The sequence below is a fragment of the Trypanosoma grayi genome (assembly GCF_000691245.1).
Source record: "Trypanosoma grayi strain ANR4 Tgr_142_V1, whole genome shotgun sequence".
NCBI lineage: Eukaryota > Euglenozoa > Kinetoplastea > Trypanosomatida > Trypanosomatidae > Trypanosoma > Trypanosoma grayi.
This window is the reverse complement of record NW_008825761.1, coordinates 13,351-25,850: the sequence shown is the minus strand read 5'-3', so window position 1 is coordinate 25,850 and position 12,500 is coordinate 13,351. Positions and strand designations below refer to the sequence as shown.

General features: G+C 56.9%; 5 protein-coding genes across 5 annotated transcripts in view; all 5 read right to left on the bottom strand.

Moving 5' to 3' along the window:
• Positions 1-371, bottom strand: part of DQ04_01421110 (putative regulator of transcription factor TFIID) — a gene marked incomplete at both ends in the record, with an annotated part of 1,938 nt that extends 1,567 nt beyond the window's left edge. Inside the window, one exon of the mRNA XM_009310708.1 lies at positions 1-371. This exon is cut by the window's left edge and continues 1,567 nt beyond it. Within this exon, the coding sequence (XP_009308983.1) occupies positions 1-371 (371 nt within the window).
• Positions 372-414: 43 nt separating this feature from the next.
• On the bottom strand, positions 415-4,260 carry DQ04_01421100 (transcriptional regulatory protein NOT1; the record flags this gene model as incomplete). The annotated part of the gene is made up of 1 exon (XM_009310707.1): positions 415-4,260. One exon carries the CDS (start codon positions 4,258-4,260, stop codon positions 415-417), a length of 3,846 nt encoding a protein of 1,281 aa, XP_009308982.1.
• A 164-nt stretch (positions 4,261-4,424) lies between these two features.
• DQ04_01421090 (putative regulator of transcription factor TFIID) lies at positions 4,425-5,960 on the bottom strand (the record flags this gene model as incomplete). Its single annotated transcript, XM_009310706.1, has 1 exon — positions 4,425-5,960. One exon carries the CDS (start codon positions 5,958-5,960, stop codon positions 4,425-4,427), a length of 1,536 nt encoding a protein of 511 aa, XP_009308981.1.
• A 1,197-nt stretch (positions 5,961-7,157) lies between these two features.
• On the bottom strand, positions 7,158-8,066 carry DQ04_01421080 (small GTPase; the record flags this gene model as incomplete). The annotated part of the gene is made up of 1 exon (XM_009310705.1): positions 7,158-8,066. One exon carries the CDS (start codon positions 8,064-8,066, stop codon positions 7,158-7,160), a length of 909 nt encoding a protein of 302 aa, XP_009308980.1.
• Positions 8,067-9,012: 946 nt separating this feature from the next.
• Positions 9,013-11,883, bottom strand: DQ04_01421070 (hypothetical protein; the record flags this gene model as incomplete). The annotated part of the gene is made up of 1 exon (XM_009310704.1): positions 9,013-11,883. The coding sequence occupies one exon, from the start codon at positions 11,881-11,883 to the stop codon at positions 9,013-9,015; it is 2,871 nt and encodes a 956-aa protein (XP_009308979.1).
• Positions 11,884-12,500: the final 617 nt, after the last annotated feature.

Sequence of the window (12,500 nt, the reverse complement as noted above, 5' to 3'; positions counted from 1 at the left end):
CAGTAGTACAGTAGCACCGTCGCCAAGTCGGAGAAGGCGTCCACTTTGGTGAAGAGTGCATTGTCGTATGGGAATCGGTGCGGCGGTGCATTGCCCGGTTTCCACTCCGCCGTCAGTGCGTTCTTGAGCATTGTGGGATTGGCACGCTCCATCTCGAGCGACATTGTGGCGTAGTGTTCCACGCAGAAGCGAATCGAGAGGCTGAGGAAGTTGGCGATTTGGTGGTTGTCCAGCTGTCCCTGCTTGCGCAGCGTGAAGATGTACTCGTACTGCGGCGGGTTCCTGCTTGCCGGTGCCGCCTCTGTTCCGGAGGAGGGTGACGAGGAGGACTCCGCCGGTGTGCTGTGCGCCTTCCGCCCGTTGATGCTCATCCACTCTTCGAATAGGCGGCGCACCTTCTCCACATCATCTCCATCACGCTGCAACTGCGATGGGACAATCAGCCGTCGTACTTGCGGCTCCACAAGCGACGAAAGCGGTGGATATGTCTTCATGACAGGTGCTGCATGGCTGCCCGATGCCGCGGCGCCACCAGCAGCCCCCTCCGGGTGTTGCGCATGATGCACATTGGACTGCTGTTGCTGTTGTTGTTGTTTTTGCTGCTGCTGCTGCTGCTGTTGATGGTGTTGTTGTTGCTGCTGTTGTGCCTGCTGCTGCTGCTGCTTCGCTTGAGCCTCTTGATGGGAGGCAGAGGAGTTTTCCTGCACATTTGCGATCGCTTCCANCGGCGCCACCAGCAGCCCCCTCCGGGTGTTGCGCATGATGCACATTGGACTGCTGTTGCTGTTGTTGTTGTTTTTGCTGCTGCTGCTGTTGATGATGTTGTTGTTGCTGCTGTTGTGCCTGCTGTTGTGCCTGCTGCTGCTGCTGCTTCGCTTGAGCCTCTTGATGGGAGGCAGAGGAGTTTTCCTGCACATTTGCGATCGCTTCCAGCTTCGCTAGCGTCTCCTTCATATCCCTGGTGCCGAGCAGCTTCTCATGGATCATCACCTTTGAGATGACCTGTCCGGCGAAGTCCACCACCGGCTTCCCTTCTGGGTTCGCGTGGGCCGCCTTCGAAAGGGCGTCGTCAAACTTTGCAACGCTAAGCACCTTAATGCGTAGCAAGTTGACCGCGACGTCGGCATGCCGCCACCTCTGTTCTTCCTGAAGGTAGAGCTGCGTCAGCTCCTCACGCACCGACTCTCCGCCACGCTCAAAGCACGTCTGCAACACGAAAAGGTACACCTCATTGAGGAGGCTGCACACATTCTGGTGGCGAATGGCATTGGCATCGTTCCCTCCTGATGGGTCTGCCTGCTTCATGGCGTCTGCGAGCACCATCAGCTTGTGCAGCACATGGCCGACACAGTAGATGGCAGTCTCGCTTGTAATGATGTTGGAGATGCCGATGACTCGCATACGGATAATGTTGTGGCTTTCCCCGAAGAGACCATTGGCAAACTCAGGGCTTGTGAGCGAAAGCACCTTGCAGTTCTCTGTGGAGTAATGCAGCACCGTGGCGTCCTCAATTGTGCGAAGGTACGCCGTCAGCAGCTCTACGATAGGCATATTGTTGCTGAACTCCTCGTACACCAGCCGCTGCGGGGCCGGCACAGAGCGTGGCGGCCGCAGCACCTCGCTCATCTGCATGAGGAACTCCTGCATCTCGTACTGCTCCTTCGGGATGCGTGGCGGCTCACGTGCGTTGATGGCGTCGATCTTCTCCTTGATCACCGGCAGTAGCCGCTCACGCACCTTCTTCGCCGCCTCCTCCGCCGCCTGGTACTCCAGCACGCGGATGCACAACTCCATGTTGTTGTCACGCACTGTCGTGCAGAGACGGGCGCGGCGCTCCATCGCGCTGGGAACGGCCGCCTCGATGACGTGATCAGCGAGCGTGCCGACATGCTTCTTGAGCAAATCCGCTAGCGCGTCGCGTGTGGTGACGGTGCAAAGGTTGGCCGCCAGCGAGCGCGCCATCATCTCACCGGCGCGCAACATCACGACCGCGTCAGGGTCAAAGAGGAAATCCTTTGTCACGATGCTGTACGCCGTCACGGCGGCGATCATCGCCACCCGCTGAATGGTGACCTTCGCATCCTGCACCACCCTGTCCAGTGTGTGGGCCAGCGATATCTTGTACGCGGGGAGTCGGCTCGTAAAGAAGGCGGCGTCCTCCTCGCTCACGCGCACAGTCTCAGCCGTAATGACAATTGGTGGGCGCCTTGGAATTGTGGTGTCGAATGCCATCATTGGGTTTGCCGCGGACACAGGATCCTTCGGCTTGAACGGCTCTGCGCTCGCCTGCAGTTGTCGTGTCACTCGTGGTTGTTGCTGTTGTTGTTGTTGTTGTTGTTGCTGCTGTTGCTGTTGTTGTTGTGCCGTGGGTTGATGCACTTGCTGGGCCTGCTGAACCTGTTGTTGTTGCTGCTGCTGCTGCTGTTGTTGCTGCTGCTGTTGTTGCTGCTGTTGGGGGAGCTGTGGCGCCTCGTGGAGATCCTTCTCATCGACGCGGAAGTCGCCACTCTGTTGAATGTCAATCTCCTTGTACACATCGATCAGGCGCACCTGCACGACGGAGTGGATAGGGTGCATAGTGTAGTACTGCTCTATCTCCTTTAGTGTCACATTCATGTGCTTGCAGAGCACCTCGACCTCAAAGCGTAGCGTGACGCGGAGGTGCTTCAGGTTGTACATCTCCCACAGCAGACACAGCAGCCGCATCGTCCACGGGTTTGGTGGGCAGAAAAAGCGCGAGCTCATGCAGTGGTGCAGCACACGCGCAACGCACGACACAACCGCCATAAGTTTCCCCTCCCGCAAGCCCATGATGATGAGGTCCTTAAAGTTCAGCTCCTGTGCTGTGATGGGAATATTCTTCGCGAGTGTCAGCAGTCCCAACCAGTATCCAAGGTTTTTCAGCAGGCTGCGCTCGCCGGGGTCGGCGCGGATCTTGTCAGACGTCAGCAGCCGCTTGATAGAGGAAACGGTCGCGCTGCGTATCGCCTTCTCCAGCTGCTTCGACTGCAGTTTCTCTAAGAGGTCAAGATAGATACCATGGTAGTTCGGCTCCAGCGCCGCACGTTTAACCACAAGGTATTCGGCGAAGTACTCGTAGTACTCCGGCCGGAGCTGCTTCGACAGTTCACGGGCATTGTTTTCAATATTGTGCATGTCCGTATTACCAATAAGGAAGTTGATTTGCTCTTGAATAACGCGGGGCGGGGCGGTAATGTTATTCGACGACAGAAGCGTACCGATGTCGTGCTGGTGTAGTGTTGCCGCAGCGGTGCGCTCCTTCTGCTGCTCAGCCACCGCATTTGCCGCTGTTGCCGTGTCACGGCGTTCCGAGCTGACCGCCAGCACAGCAGGGTCGGAAAGAAGCGACTCCGCATCCTTAGGTAGCTTCTCTTGCTGCTGTTGTTGTGGGCGGTTTTGCAACTGCCGTGCCGTCTCCTCTATTTTAATGCCACGATTGATGGTGGCCATGATGCCGGGTATTTTGATGTCGAGGTCCTTCACATGGCGTAGTGCGCGGCCGTATTGAGGCCACTCAGCAAGACGCGGCTTAATCTGTTCAAGAGCAATGACGCCATACTCTTCCATAAAGTGGTCCGTTGGCTTAAGAATAACGGGGAGAAGCAGGCTCCATGCGCGTTGTTGCTGGTTGTGCGGCAGCAGTTCCCGTGCAATCAATTGGCCGTAGAGGGTGGCGAACAATTGAAGTTCCTTGTGCGGGTAGCAGCTAATAGCATTGCGCTCCTCGAACATGATACTTAGAATGCAGGCGTATAGCTGCTTGTCGCGGGGTTGGGCATTCTTCAGTAGCTGTTCAATAAAGGCCAGTGAAGCCGTTATAGTTGGGTCTCCTATAGCGTACATGCGCTTGTAGAATTCTGTGGCATCGTTCTCGACGTCTGGCGGGAAGAGTGAGTCGGAGGATGCCAGAAGAGCACGCGCCTGCTCCGCCACATCGCGCAGTACATCCTTCAGCGAGAAATCGAGGAGTGTGTTGAGGGCTGCTGTTGCGTTGGAGACATACTTCTGTTTATCTAGCAGCTGCTCCGCCACCTCCACTATTGACATGGCCACAGCGAAACGGTTCTCCGCTGCGTTAGCACGGAAGTGCAGCTTGCCCTCGAGCGCCTTGCTGATCCATGACTCGCCAGGCTCGCTGGACTCATCCATACACATCGCAATGGCCGTGACAAGCCTTGGGTTGCCTCCGCTCGCGAGAAACGCCTTGACAGCACTCTTCGATTGGAGCACGGTTCCCATGACCTCGATGGTGCGGCTCGTGTCAACGATCGTGAGCTCCGAGAGCACAGCGATGATGGCGTCGAGGCGGCCGCGCTTCTCCGCCTCCGGCAGGATGACCGCCGCCACGCGGTCGAGGTCGAGCCAGCGCTCCTTCAGGATAAGCTTGGCCGTGCTGAAGTTCTTCACCGTTCCGGCAAAAGTGCCGAAGAGGAGGACATAGAAGAGCAGCAGCGGATGCCGCTGCGCAGCGGGGCGCAGTGTTTCCATATCGAACGTGCGATCGCGGCTCGCAACGTGCACGGCCGCTTCAATAAAAGGAAAAGAGCGCCACAGCTCGGTCTCCGCTGCACGTGTAGGAGTAGCAGCAGCAGCAGCAGCAGCAGCAGCAGCACTGCCTGTGGAAGTAGGACTAGCAGCGGCATTACCCTCCAGCAGTTCCAGTGGCGCCATCTGATCNCGTGCACGGCCGCTTCAATAAAAGGAAAAGAGCGCCACAGCTCGGTCTCCGCTGCACGTGTAGGAGTAGCAGCAGCAGCAGCAGCAGCACTGCCTGTGGAAGTAGGACTAGCAGCGGCATTACCCTCCAGCAGTTCCAGTGGCGCCATCTGATCCCGAGGCAACGACTGCATCGAGACCTTGTCTGGGTGCTTCAAGATGTACTCAAGGGCGCTGCGCTGCCGCCCAACGTTGTTCCAGCGGCCAAGGAAGATTTTCACTGGCGGATACGTGCCCGGTGCCCCGGCGCCCTTGAACTTGTAGTATGCGTCAAAGACGATGGCGACGTGTTTCTGCTTGAACGCCTCCTCGCCAGGCTTGTCGAGTAAACGGAGGATGGCATCCCAGTCCATCTTACTCGCGCTCCGCTCCTGTAGCAGTTCGAGGAGCGGGATGGGAGATATAGTGGCACTGTGCTGAGCCTTCGTCGGCTCCCGCCCCGCCGAAGACATGAGCGCGTTATATGTATTCATGTCCGACGGCGCGCTGCCCTGTGAAGCGAAGAAGCCGAGTACCTCGGCCACATCACTCTCCGTGAAAGGGTGTGGGAAGAAGCTAAGCAGCTCGCGGCAGTCAGCCTGCGTCGCCACACACGCGGTGCCGAGCTCCCCTATGATCTTCGACAGGCTCACGTGTGTGTCGGCACGGCCGTCGTGTGGAAACACCGTCACGCCGCCGCACACGGCCGACAGCTGCGCGTCAAGGGCTTCCACTGTGCCTGCCTGTCGCGCCAACACACTGAGCGCCCACAGGCTGCCGTTGTCGTCCTTCAGCGTGGCAGGCGACACACTAAGGTCGCTAAGGAACGCCGTTGCCGCTTCCTTTCCCTTCGAGCCACCGACGAGGAGGCCCATGGCGAACTGCAGCTGCTGCATCAGAGAGAGTTTGAGGTCCTTCGTCATGAGGCTCGTGAGGGACTCCTTCGTCAGCGGTGTTGGTGACTCTTCCACGGCGGAAGAGACGAGTGTGAGGGCGTTACTCTTCTCCAGCGCCGTTGCAACCAGCTTGGAGGCGAGCGCGCACTTGTCCTCATTGGGGGTGGACCTCCACAGCGCAGATACGGCTGCCATGACAATGAAGCGATGCAACTCCAAGGACTGTGCGGCCATTTTATCGAGCATCTGCAAGGTTGACTGCAGTGTGCTCTTTGTTGCTGCGGCAACCAGGTACCGAACAGCAGCTCCGCGGGAGCTGCTAATGTCGGCAGTGTGCTCGTACATCATCGTGCCTGGGTCGTAAAAACTAGGCGTGCTCGTAGCTGGTCTTGTTGTTTTTTTGGATTTTGCAGTTCTTCTTATTTTCACTATCCGGCCACGATTGCTATAATACGTCTCGTCCTATATCAGTGCGTACGAAAACTCCTCGCTCTGTCCACACACGACTGATTTTTTGTCTACCTTCTCTTCACCCACCCACCTTTACTCCTGGGAAAATGATCCACGGTGGACGGAATTCACTGGGGTGAATGTTTTTCACACTCACAATGAGATTCCGGTAGCAACGTGAGTGAGTGAGTGGAACGCAACCCTGCAACCCACTCTACACCTATAACAACTCGTTGTATAGCCGTGCAGGAGGAGTGACACGAAGGACGGATCGTTTCCTATGTGGTGCACACGCCGTGTCGCCGACCGTGCAGTGTGAAATCCGTGTGTGCACTTGCCTACTTGTTTTCCGCACCCTCACTCCGGGTGTGTGTGTGTGTGTGCCTGCTGTACGAGTGGGCGAGGGGACTTATGATGCCTCACCCGCGTGTGTGTATATATATATATATATACGATGTGTATGTGTGAAAGATGGAGTGGAAGGGGAATAGAAAGGTAGGCGAACCAAGTGTTTTGCCGTTTTTTTTCCTTTTTTTTTCAATATCTTTTTTCCTTTTTCTTCTTTGAATTTCTTCTTTCCGCCCCTTGGGATTTCGTTTCTTTTTCTTGTTTTGTTTTGTTTTTTATTTTCTTTGTTGTTCTTGTTTTGATTTTACGTGCCTTTTTTTTTCCGCTTTTTCGGTCCCTTTGGTTTATTTTTTGTTTGTTTTGGAGGGGAATTTGTTTCGGGTTTCTGTGTGCTCCTGCAGCGAGAGTGTCAGAGAGAGAGAGAGAGAGAGCATACGAGAAGCACGTGGGGCGAAGGAGCGGAATATGGCAGCCATCAGATGAAACCGATGCCGACCCAGACACACAAGCACACACACACACAGAGAGAGAGAGAGAAACATGCAGAACCCTTTTCCGAGTGCCCCACTCAGGCACAGCAGCTAGACTNGAGAGAGAGAGCATACGAGAAGCACGTGGGGCGAAGGAGCGGAATATGGCAGCCATCAGATGAAACCGATGCCGACCCAGACACACAAGGTCACACAAGCACACACACACACAGAGAGAGAGAGAGAAACATGCAGAACCCTTTTCCGAGTGCCCCACTCAGGCACAGCAGCTAGACTGCCTACTCGAATCCGACGGCTTTTGTGCCACGGGCCGTCGTGGTGCCCGTAGATCCACCGCCCCCGCCGCCTTCCGCCCGGGCGTCCGCAGGCTGTCACTGTACAAATAGTCCTCCTTCAGAAGCACCCTGGCGCCGCTCGCCCCGTCTCGCAGAGGGGCACCACTACCGTACTCGGCCGTTCCTCCTCCTCCTCCTCTCACTGCTGTTGTTGAGTTTTCATTGTTTGCCTCTTCCTCTGGAAGCTCGCTCTCAATGCGCAGCTGCCCACGCCGCTTGAGTCTCCCGGGGGCACCGCCCACACCAGAAGCCGCACCAATGCCACTACTCCCACCACCGCTGCTGTTGCTGCCGCCACCAGCCACTATTCCGTTTGCCTGCGCTATTGCCGTCGCCATGGCTTGGAACACCTCTGCCACATTCGCTCCTGTTTTGGCGCTTGTCGAGAAGTGCAGCGCGCCGTGGGCCTTGGCGAACGCCTGAGCCGCCTCCTCCGTGACGTCGCGCTCCTCCTCACGGTCCGTCTTGTTGCCGCAGATAACGAGCCGAATCTGGTCCCCAACCACCGCGCGGAGCTCCTTGATCCACTGCCGTACCTTCTCGAGCGTGTCGCCGTCGGTGATGTCGTATACGAGCAACGCCCCGTTGGCGTTGCGGTAATAAATGGGCCCAAGCGCGTGGAAGCGCTCCTGCCCGGCGGTGTCCCAGATGTTCAGCGCCACTTTCGCACCGTTACCATGAAGAAGCGGCACGCTGGCGCAAGTGTACATGCTTGCCTGGACGGTGCTGCTCTGATCCGCGTCGAAGGCGTCATGGATGAAGCGGGAGATGAGCGATGTCTTGCCCACACGCCCCTCACCAAGGAGTACTACTTTGTACGCAGATGGCATGTAGACTGGCGGGGGCACAATGCACACACACACACACAGTTAAGCTATACCTGCGTATAAACGCACATCGCACCAGAGGTGAGTGGAACAGAAAAGGAATACAAGGGCGGAAACAGAAGCAGCTGTAGTCGTAGTAATAGTAATAGTAATAGCAGCTTATAGTGGGGAAGCACAGCAGATATCATTCCTGTCAGCGCGCGTGACATGCATGAACCAATATGAGTGCTACTCTTTTCTTAATTGCCCCCACCACCCACTACCACATCTCTTCCTTCTGGCAGGCTCATTCGACGTGTGCGTCTCCCTTTCACTCGGACACAACATCCAGAGTGTCCCTGCAGCGTTGGCACACCACTTCCCACGCAACTCCCTCCATCCTGCGCACAAAGCGAAAGATTGGCACATCCACACTCTTACCTACTCACGATAAAGAACCAGCTGCTGTTGGTGCTTCAGCCGCGTGGAGACTTTAACAGCATGAGCGCATTATGAGCGGATGGGGCAAGTCTTGCTCAGATCAAAAGGGGTATTGCGTTTGGCGCACCACTCCCTCAATCCTTCGCGTTCCTGCTGAACCCCATGGAGCCTTGGAGAAACGAGGTAGGGGCGAGAAATCAGGAATTCCGCTCAGACAGCTGTACTCGCTTCTGTGTATCCCAGCTGTCCGAGTTGTGCGGCAGCAAGGTGCATTGGGAGTGGTGGGGGGAAAAAGCGATGGCAAAGAACTCCTGTGTGTTTCAACTTCTCTCCAGATGTAATACAGTTGTTCTACTGCGCAGCAGGACCCTGCACCGTCAGCCGCGGCAGAGGAGGCATGTGGCGTATTGTTGTTGTTCTTGTCGATGTTTTTTTTTTCTGCTGCTACCGTTGAGCCCTGCAACAAGCCATGCTGTGTGGAAGCACCACCATCGTAATCATAATCACCCTAACCGCGTCACCAGACTCATCAATGCTTCCGCTGCACAACGCGTAGGCTCCGACAGTGGAGGAACTCCAACGCATTGCGCTCCATTTGCATTTCCTCGGCGTGCTTTTCACGGCACTCCGGTTGCTGGCGGAGTGCAGATAGCGCCTCCCGCAGCCGCGCCACCTCCAGCCGCGCGGACGTGGTTGCGTTACTGGCTGGCTGCCCCACCGCCGTTGCCTGTGCGCTGCATGCAGCGGCGTCCGTGAGCACCGTATCAAATGTGACGAGCGGTGCCTTCTTTTTCTTATTCCCCTTCTTTGCGGTGCTCCTGCTGTGATGTCCCCCACCAGTGTCCCGCAGCGGCAACAGAATCTCCTCAGACGCATCCTCATCATCGCCATTCCCGTCGTCTTCGCCGCCCTCCTGACGCTGCTTCTGCACCGCATCAACACCACGAAGCTGCCATATGCGCAACTCGGCTTTAAGGGCGGCATCAAGTGAGTACCGGATGGCCATGTTGTGCTCCACCTGCGCCTCCAACTGTGCCTGCAACTTCGCACTCCCCGCAACGTTGACGCCACTGTCACTGCCAGCACCACCCACCCGAGCGCTGCGGCGAAGAGAAGCCCACAGGTCACTGAGCTGCTCCTTCATCCTCGTCGCACGGAAGCGCGTGAGCACATTCTGCAGACGCCACATGTCACCGTCTGCTCCCGCGTCTCCCTCATGTTGCTGCCACTTCCGCTGCTGCTGCTTATGCTGCTGCCACGTGGATTCGTCGTCCGCAATCGCACTCATCAAGTCTGCGTTCAGCTTCTGCTGCTGCCGCGACGCAGCTTCTATTGTCAGGCATCGTGCAACCAGCGATCCTAGCCGTGCAAGCTGCTGTGCACTAGAACGCATGCGTGAGTCCATCCCACGCAGGTGCTGCAACCCCTGGCACAGCTGCCGGTATGCGTTGTGGTACTTGGGATGACAAATTTGAGCGTCAAGGGTGGCGTGAAGACCGAGAGCGACGGTCTGCTCCGCGCGCTGGTGGAGCGCGCACTCCAGACGATTCAACGAGAGCGTAATAAGACGTTGCATAGACAGCACACGACGTGTGAGGTCGGGTAAACTCATTTCTGCTGTTGCTGCTGTGATGTTACCCTCCTGATCGAGAGGGAGGAGTTGCTGCAGCTGCTCCAGGCGATGGCCAATGTACTCCTTCTCCACAAAAGACGCCGGCGGCCACGGCACCGCGTCGGGAAAACAGCGAAGCAGTACTGAACCTGCAGAGTCTTTTCGCACAGCGGCGTTACATTCAGCTTCCACTGTCTCGTTGCAGTTATCCGTGCCATCCTGTTCGTCACCTACAACAGGAACCTGTCGGAGCAGAAACGAGCCCATGCGTTGGAGCTGCACGTACTCGGCCACCGCAACAAGTTGGTACTCCTTGGTTATCCAAAGCAGCGCTAAAAGCAGCTCGTGGATGGATCCGTTCAGAGGCGTCTGCTCGTAGAATGTGTCTCGTTTGTAGCCCAATTGGGCGAGCGTGCGTACCACAAAATACCACGACGTGATTGGTGGCGGCACTTCCAGTCGGCCACCAAATGGCGTGGTGCGACGCCGCAGTCGTTCAAGCAGCTCTGCTCGTTTAGAAGTGCTGCTGCCAGTGGCATCTGCTCCTCCTATGGAAGATGATGAACGCTGCCGCCGCTCCTCGATCGCTCCGTCCAGTTCCGAGTGGCGACAGGACTCCCGCAGGCTAGCTGGAGTCAGCCGGTGGTGGGGCTCGCGATGTCCTAGTTGCTGTGGTTTTTGCTGTCTCTGTTGTTGCCTTTGGCGTCGTATTTCAGTTCCTTCCTTTATTTCCGATCGCGTGTGCCACTGCAGCCGCACAGGGACGTAGCCGTTGTCATCGTTGTCATCGGCTTCCCCCGAGTCCTCTGAGAGCAAAGAGAAATCGTCGTATACCACGTCATATCGGTCCTCTACGCCGCCGGTAAGACACTCCAAATCCTTCGCGGTGAATGTCTGCCGCGTGCCTGGTGCCGTGACGCAGTAAAACACCGCGTTGAAGAGCACATGCCAGAGGCCGCGGCGAAGCATCTCGTCGCTCGAGTGATACCGCTGCTCTTCTTGTTGTTGTTGTTGCTGCACTCTGCTCGGAGAGGCGTCTAAAGATGTCAGGGTCTGTTGGTAGTATTTCTCTAGTGCGGAAACGAAGGAGAAGATGCTCTCCTCGTCCTCGTGCGCATCGCCGCTCTCCGTCTGTAGAGATGCAGAGCCTGCAACGCCGTCGTGTGGCAATCGCCGCTCTCGACTCTCTACCTGCTCTACTGGCGGATCGACCTCGAACGGGGGCAGTGAGAAGAAACCGAGGGTCGCCCAGATATTCAGCGCCACATCCTGTACGCACGAGGTGTCGTGTGCCGGCTTCGTCGCGCTCCGCTTGCTGTCACTGTGTCTCTGCATCGACGGCGGCGCGGCGTGCGTTGATTGTGAATGGCAGTGCAAAGCATTTTTCCCAACAGCTGCCGCCTCTGCTGCCTTGAATGCTGATGTTTCTGTCGCGGTGCATTGTGGTAGATGAGGCCCCGGCACCCCATCCTCCCGAAGGTGGCGCTCATCTGCGAGCTTCACAGCCAACCCGCGCAGCTCACGCGCAAAGCTGTTAAGTGCACCGCTGAACTCATCATGCTCATCCATCTGCGGCACGGCGCTGCTACTCCCTGGCGGTGGAGTGCTGCGAGCCTCTCGCTGAGCTTTGTTGTCGCTCAAGACAGCAGTCGTTGTCAGGAGCGTTGGGTCGACTACCTGCGCCGCATCCATCGCCGTGGCTCGTTCACGCGAGCTGCAGGTACCACTGTTATTGTTGAACGATATGATAGGCCGTCCACGGGGTTGGCGGCCGGCCTCGGTGCTCATGCGGCGCCGCTATTGCTGCCCCTCTCCCCCCTCCCCCGAGTAGTAAGAAGGCGCAACGCACACAGCGAGCAACACAAACGAATAAAAGAAGGGGGAAAAGCGACACTCCACGGAGAAGCATAACGAAGAGCCTCAGCCCCAGCGTGAGTAAGAGCAGTGACAACAGCAGACCCCGCTGTGGAGGGAAACCTCAACCCGTTATCTCAGGCCAAACTCTCAGCAGTAAAGAAGGGGAGAGAGGAAAATAAAAAGGGAATCGGTGGGTGAAGGGGTAAATGTGTAGAAACGGGGGGAATTCGCGGGTGTGTGAAGAGCCATATAGACGATGGGGAAACAGACGTTTGACCACGTCACCACCCTGCAAAGCAAGAGGGGGCTGTGATGAGTGGATGCGTGCGGGAGGCAACACACCGCCGCCGCCGCAACCGCAACCGCAACCGCAACCGCCGCCACACAGACACACCCAACCACACAGCGCTTTAGCAACTCTGGGAAGATGAGAGGGTGAAAAGACGGAGGCGAAGTAAAGAAAAAGCCAATCATGGGGGAAAAAAAAAACAAAGAAAGAACGACAACACACAAAGCGAAGGAGGAACACAAGCAAAAAAAAAAAAAAA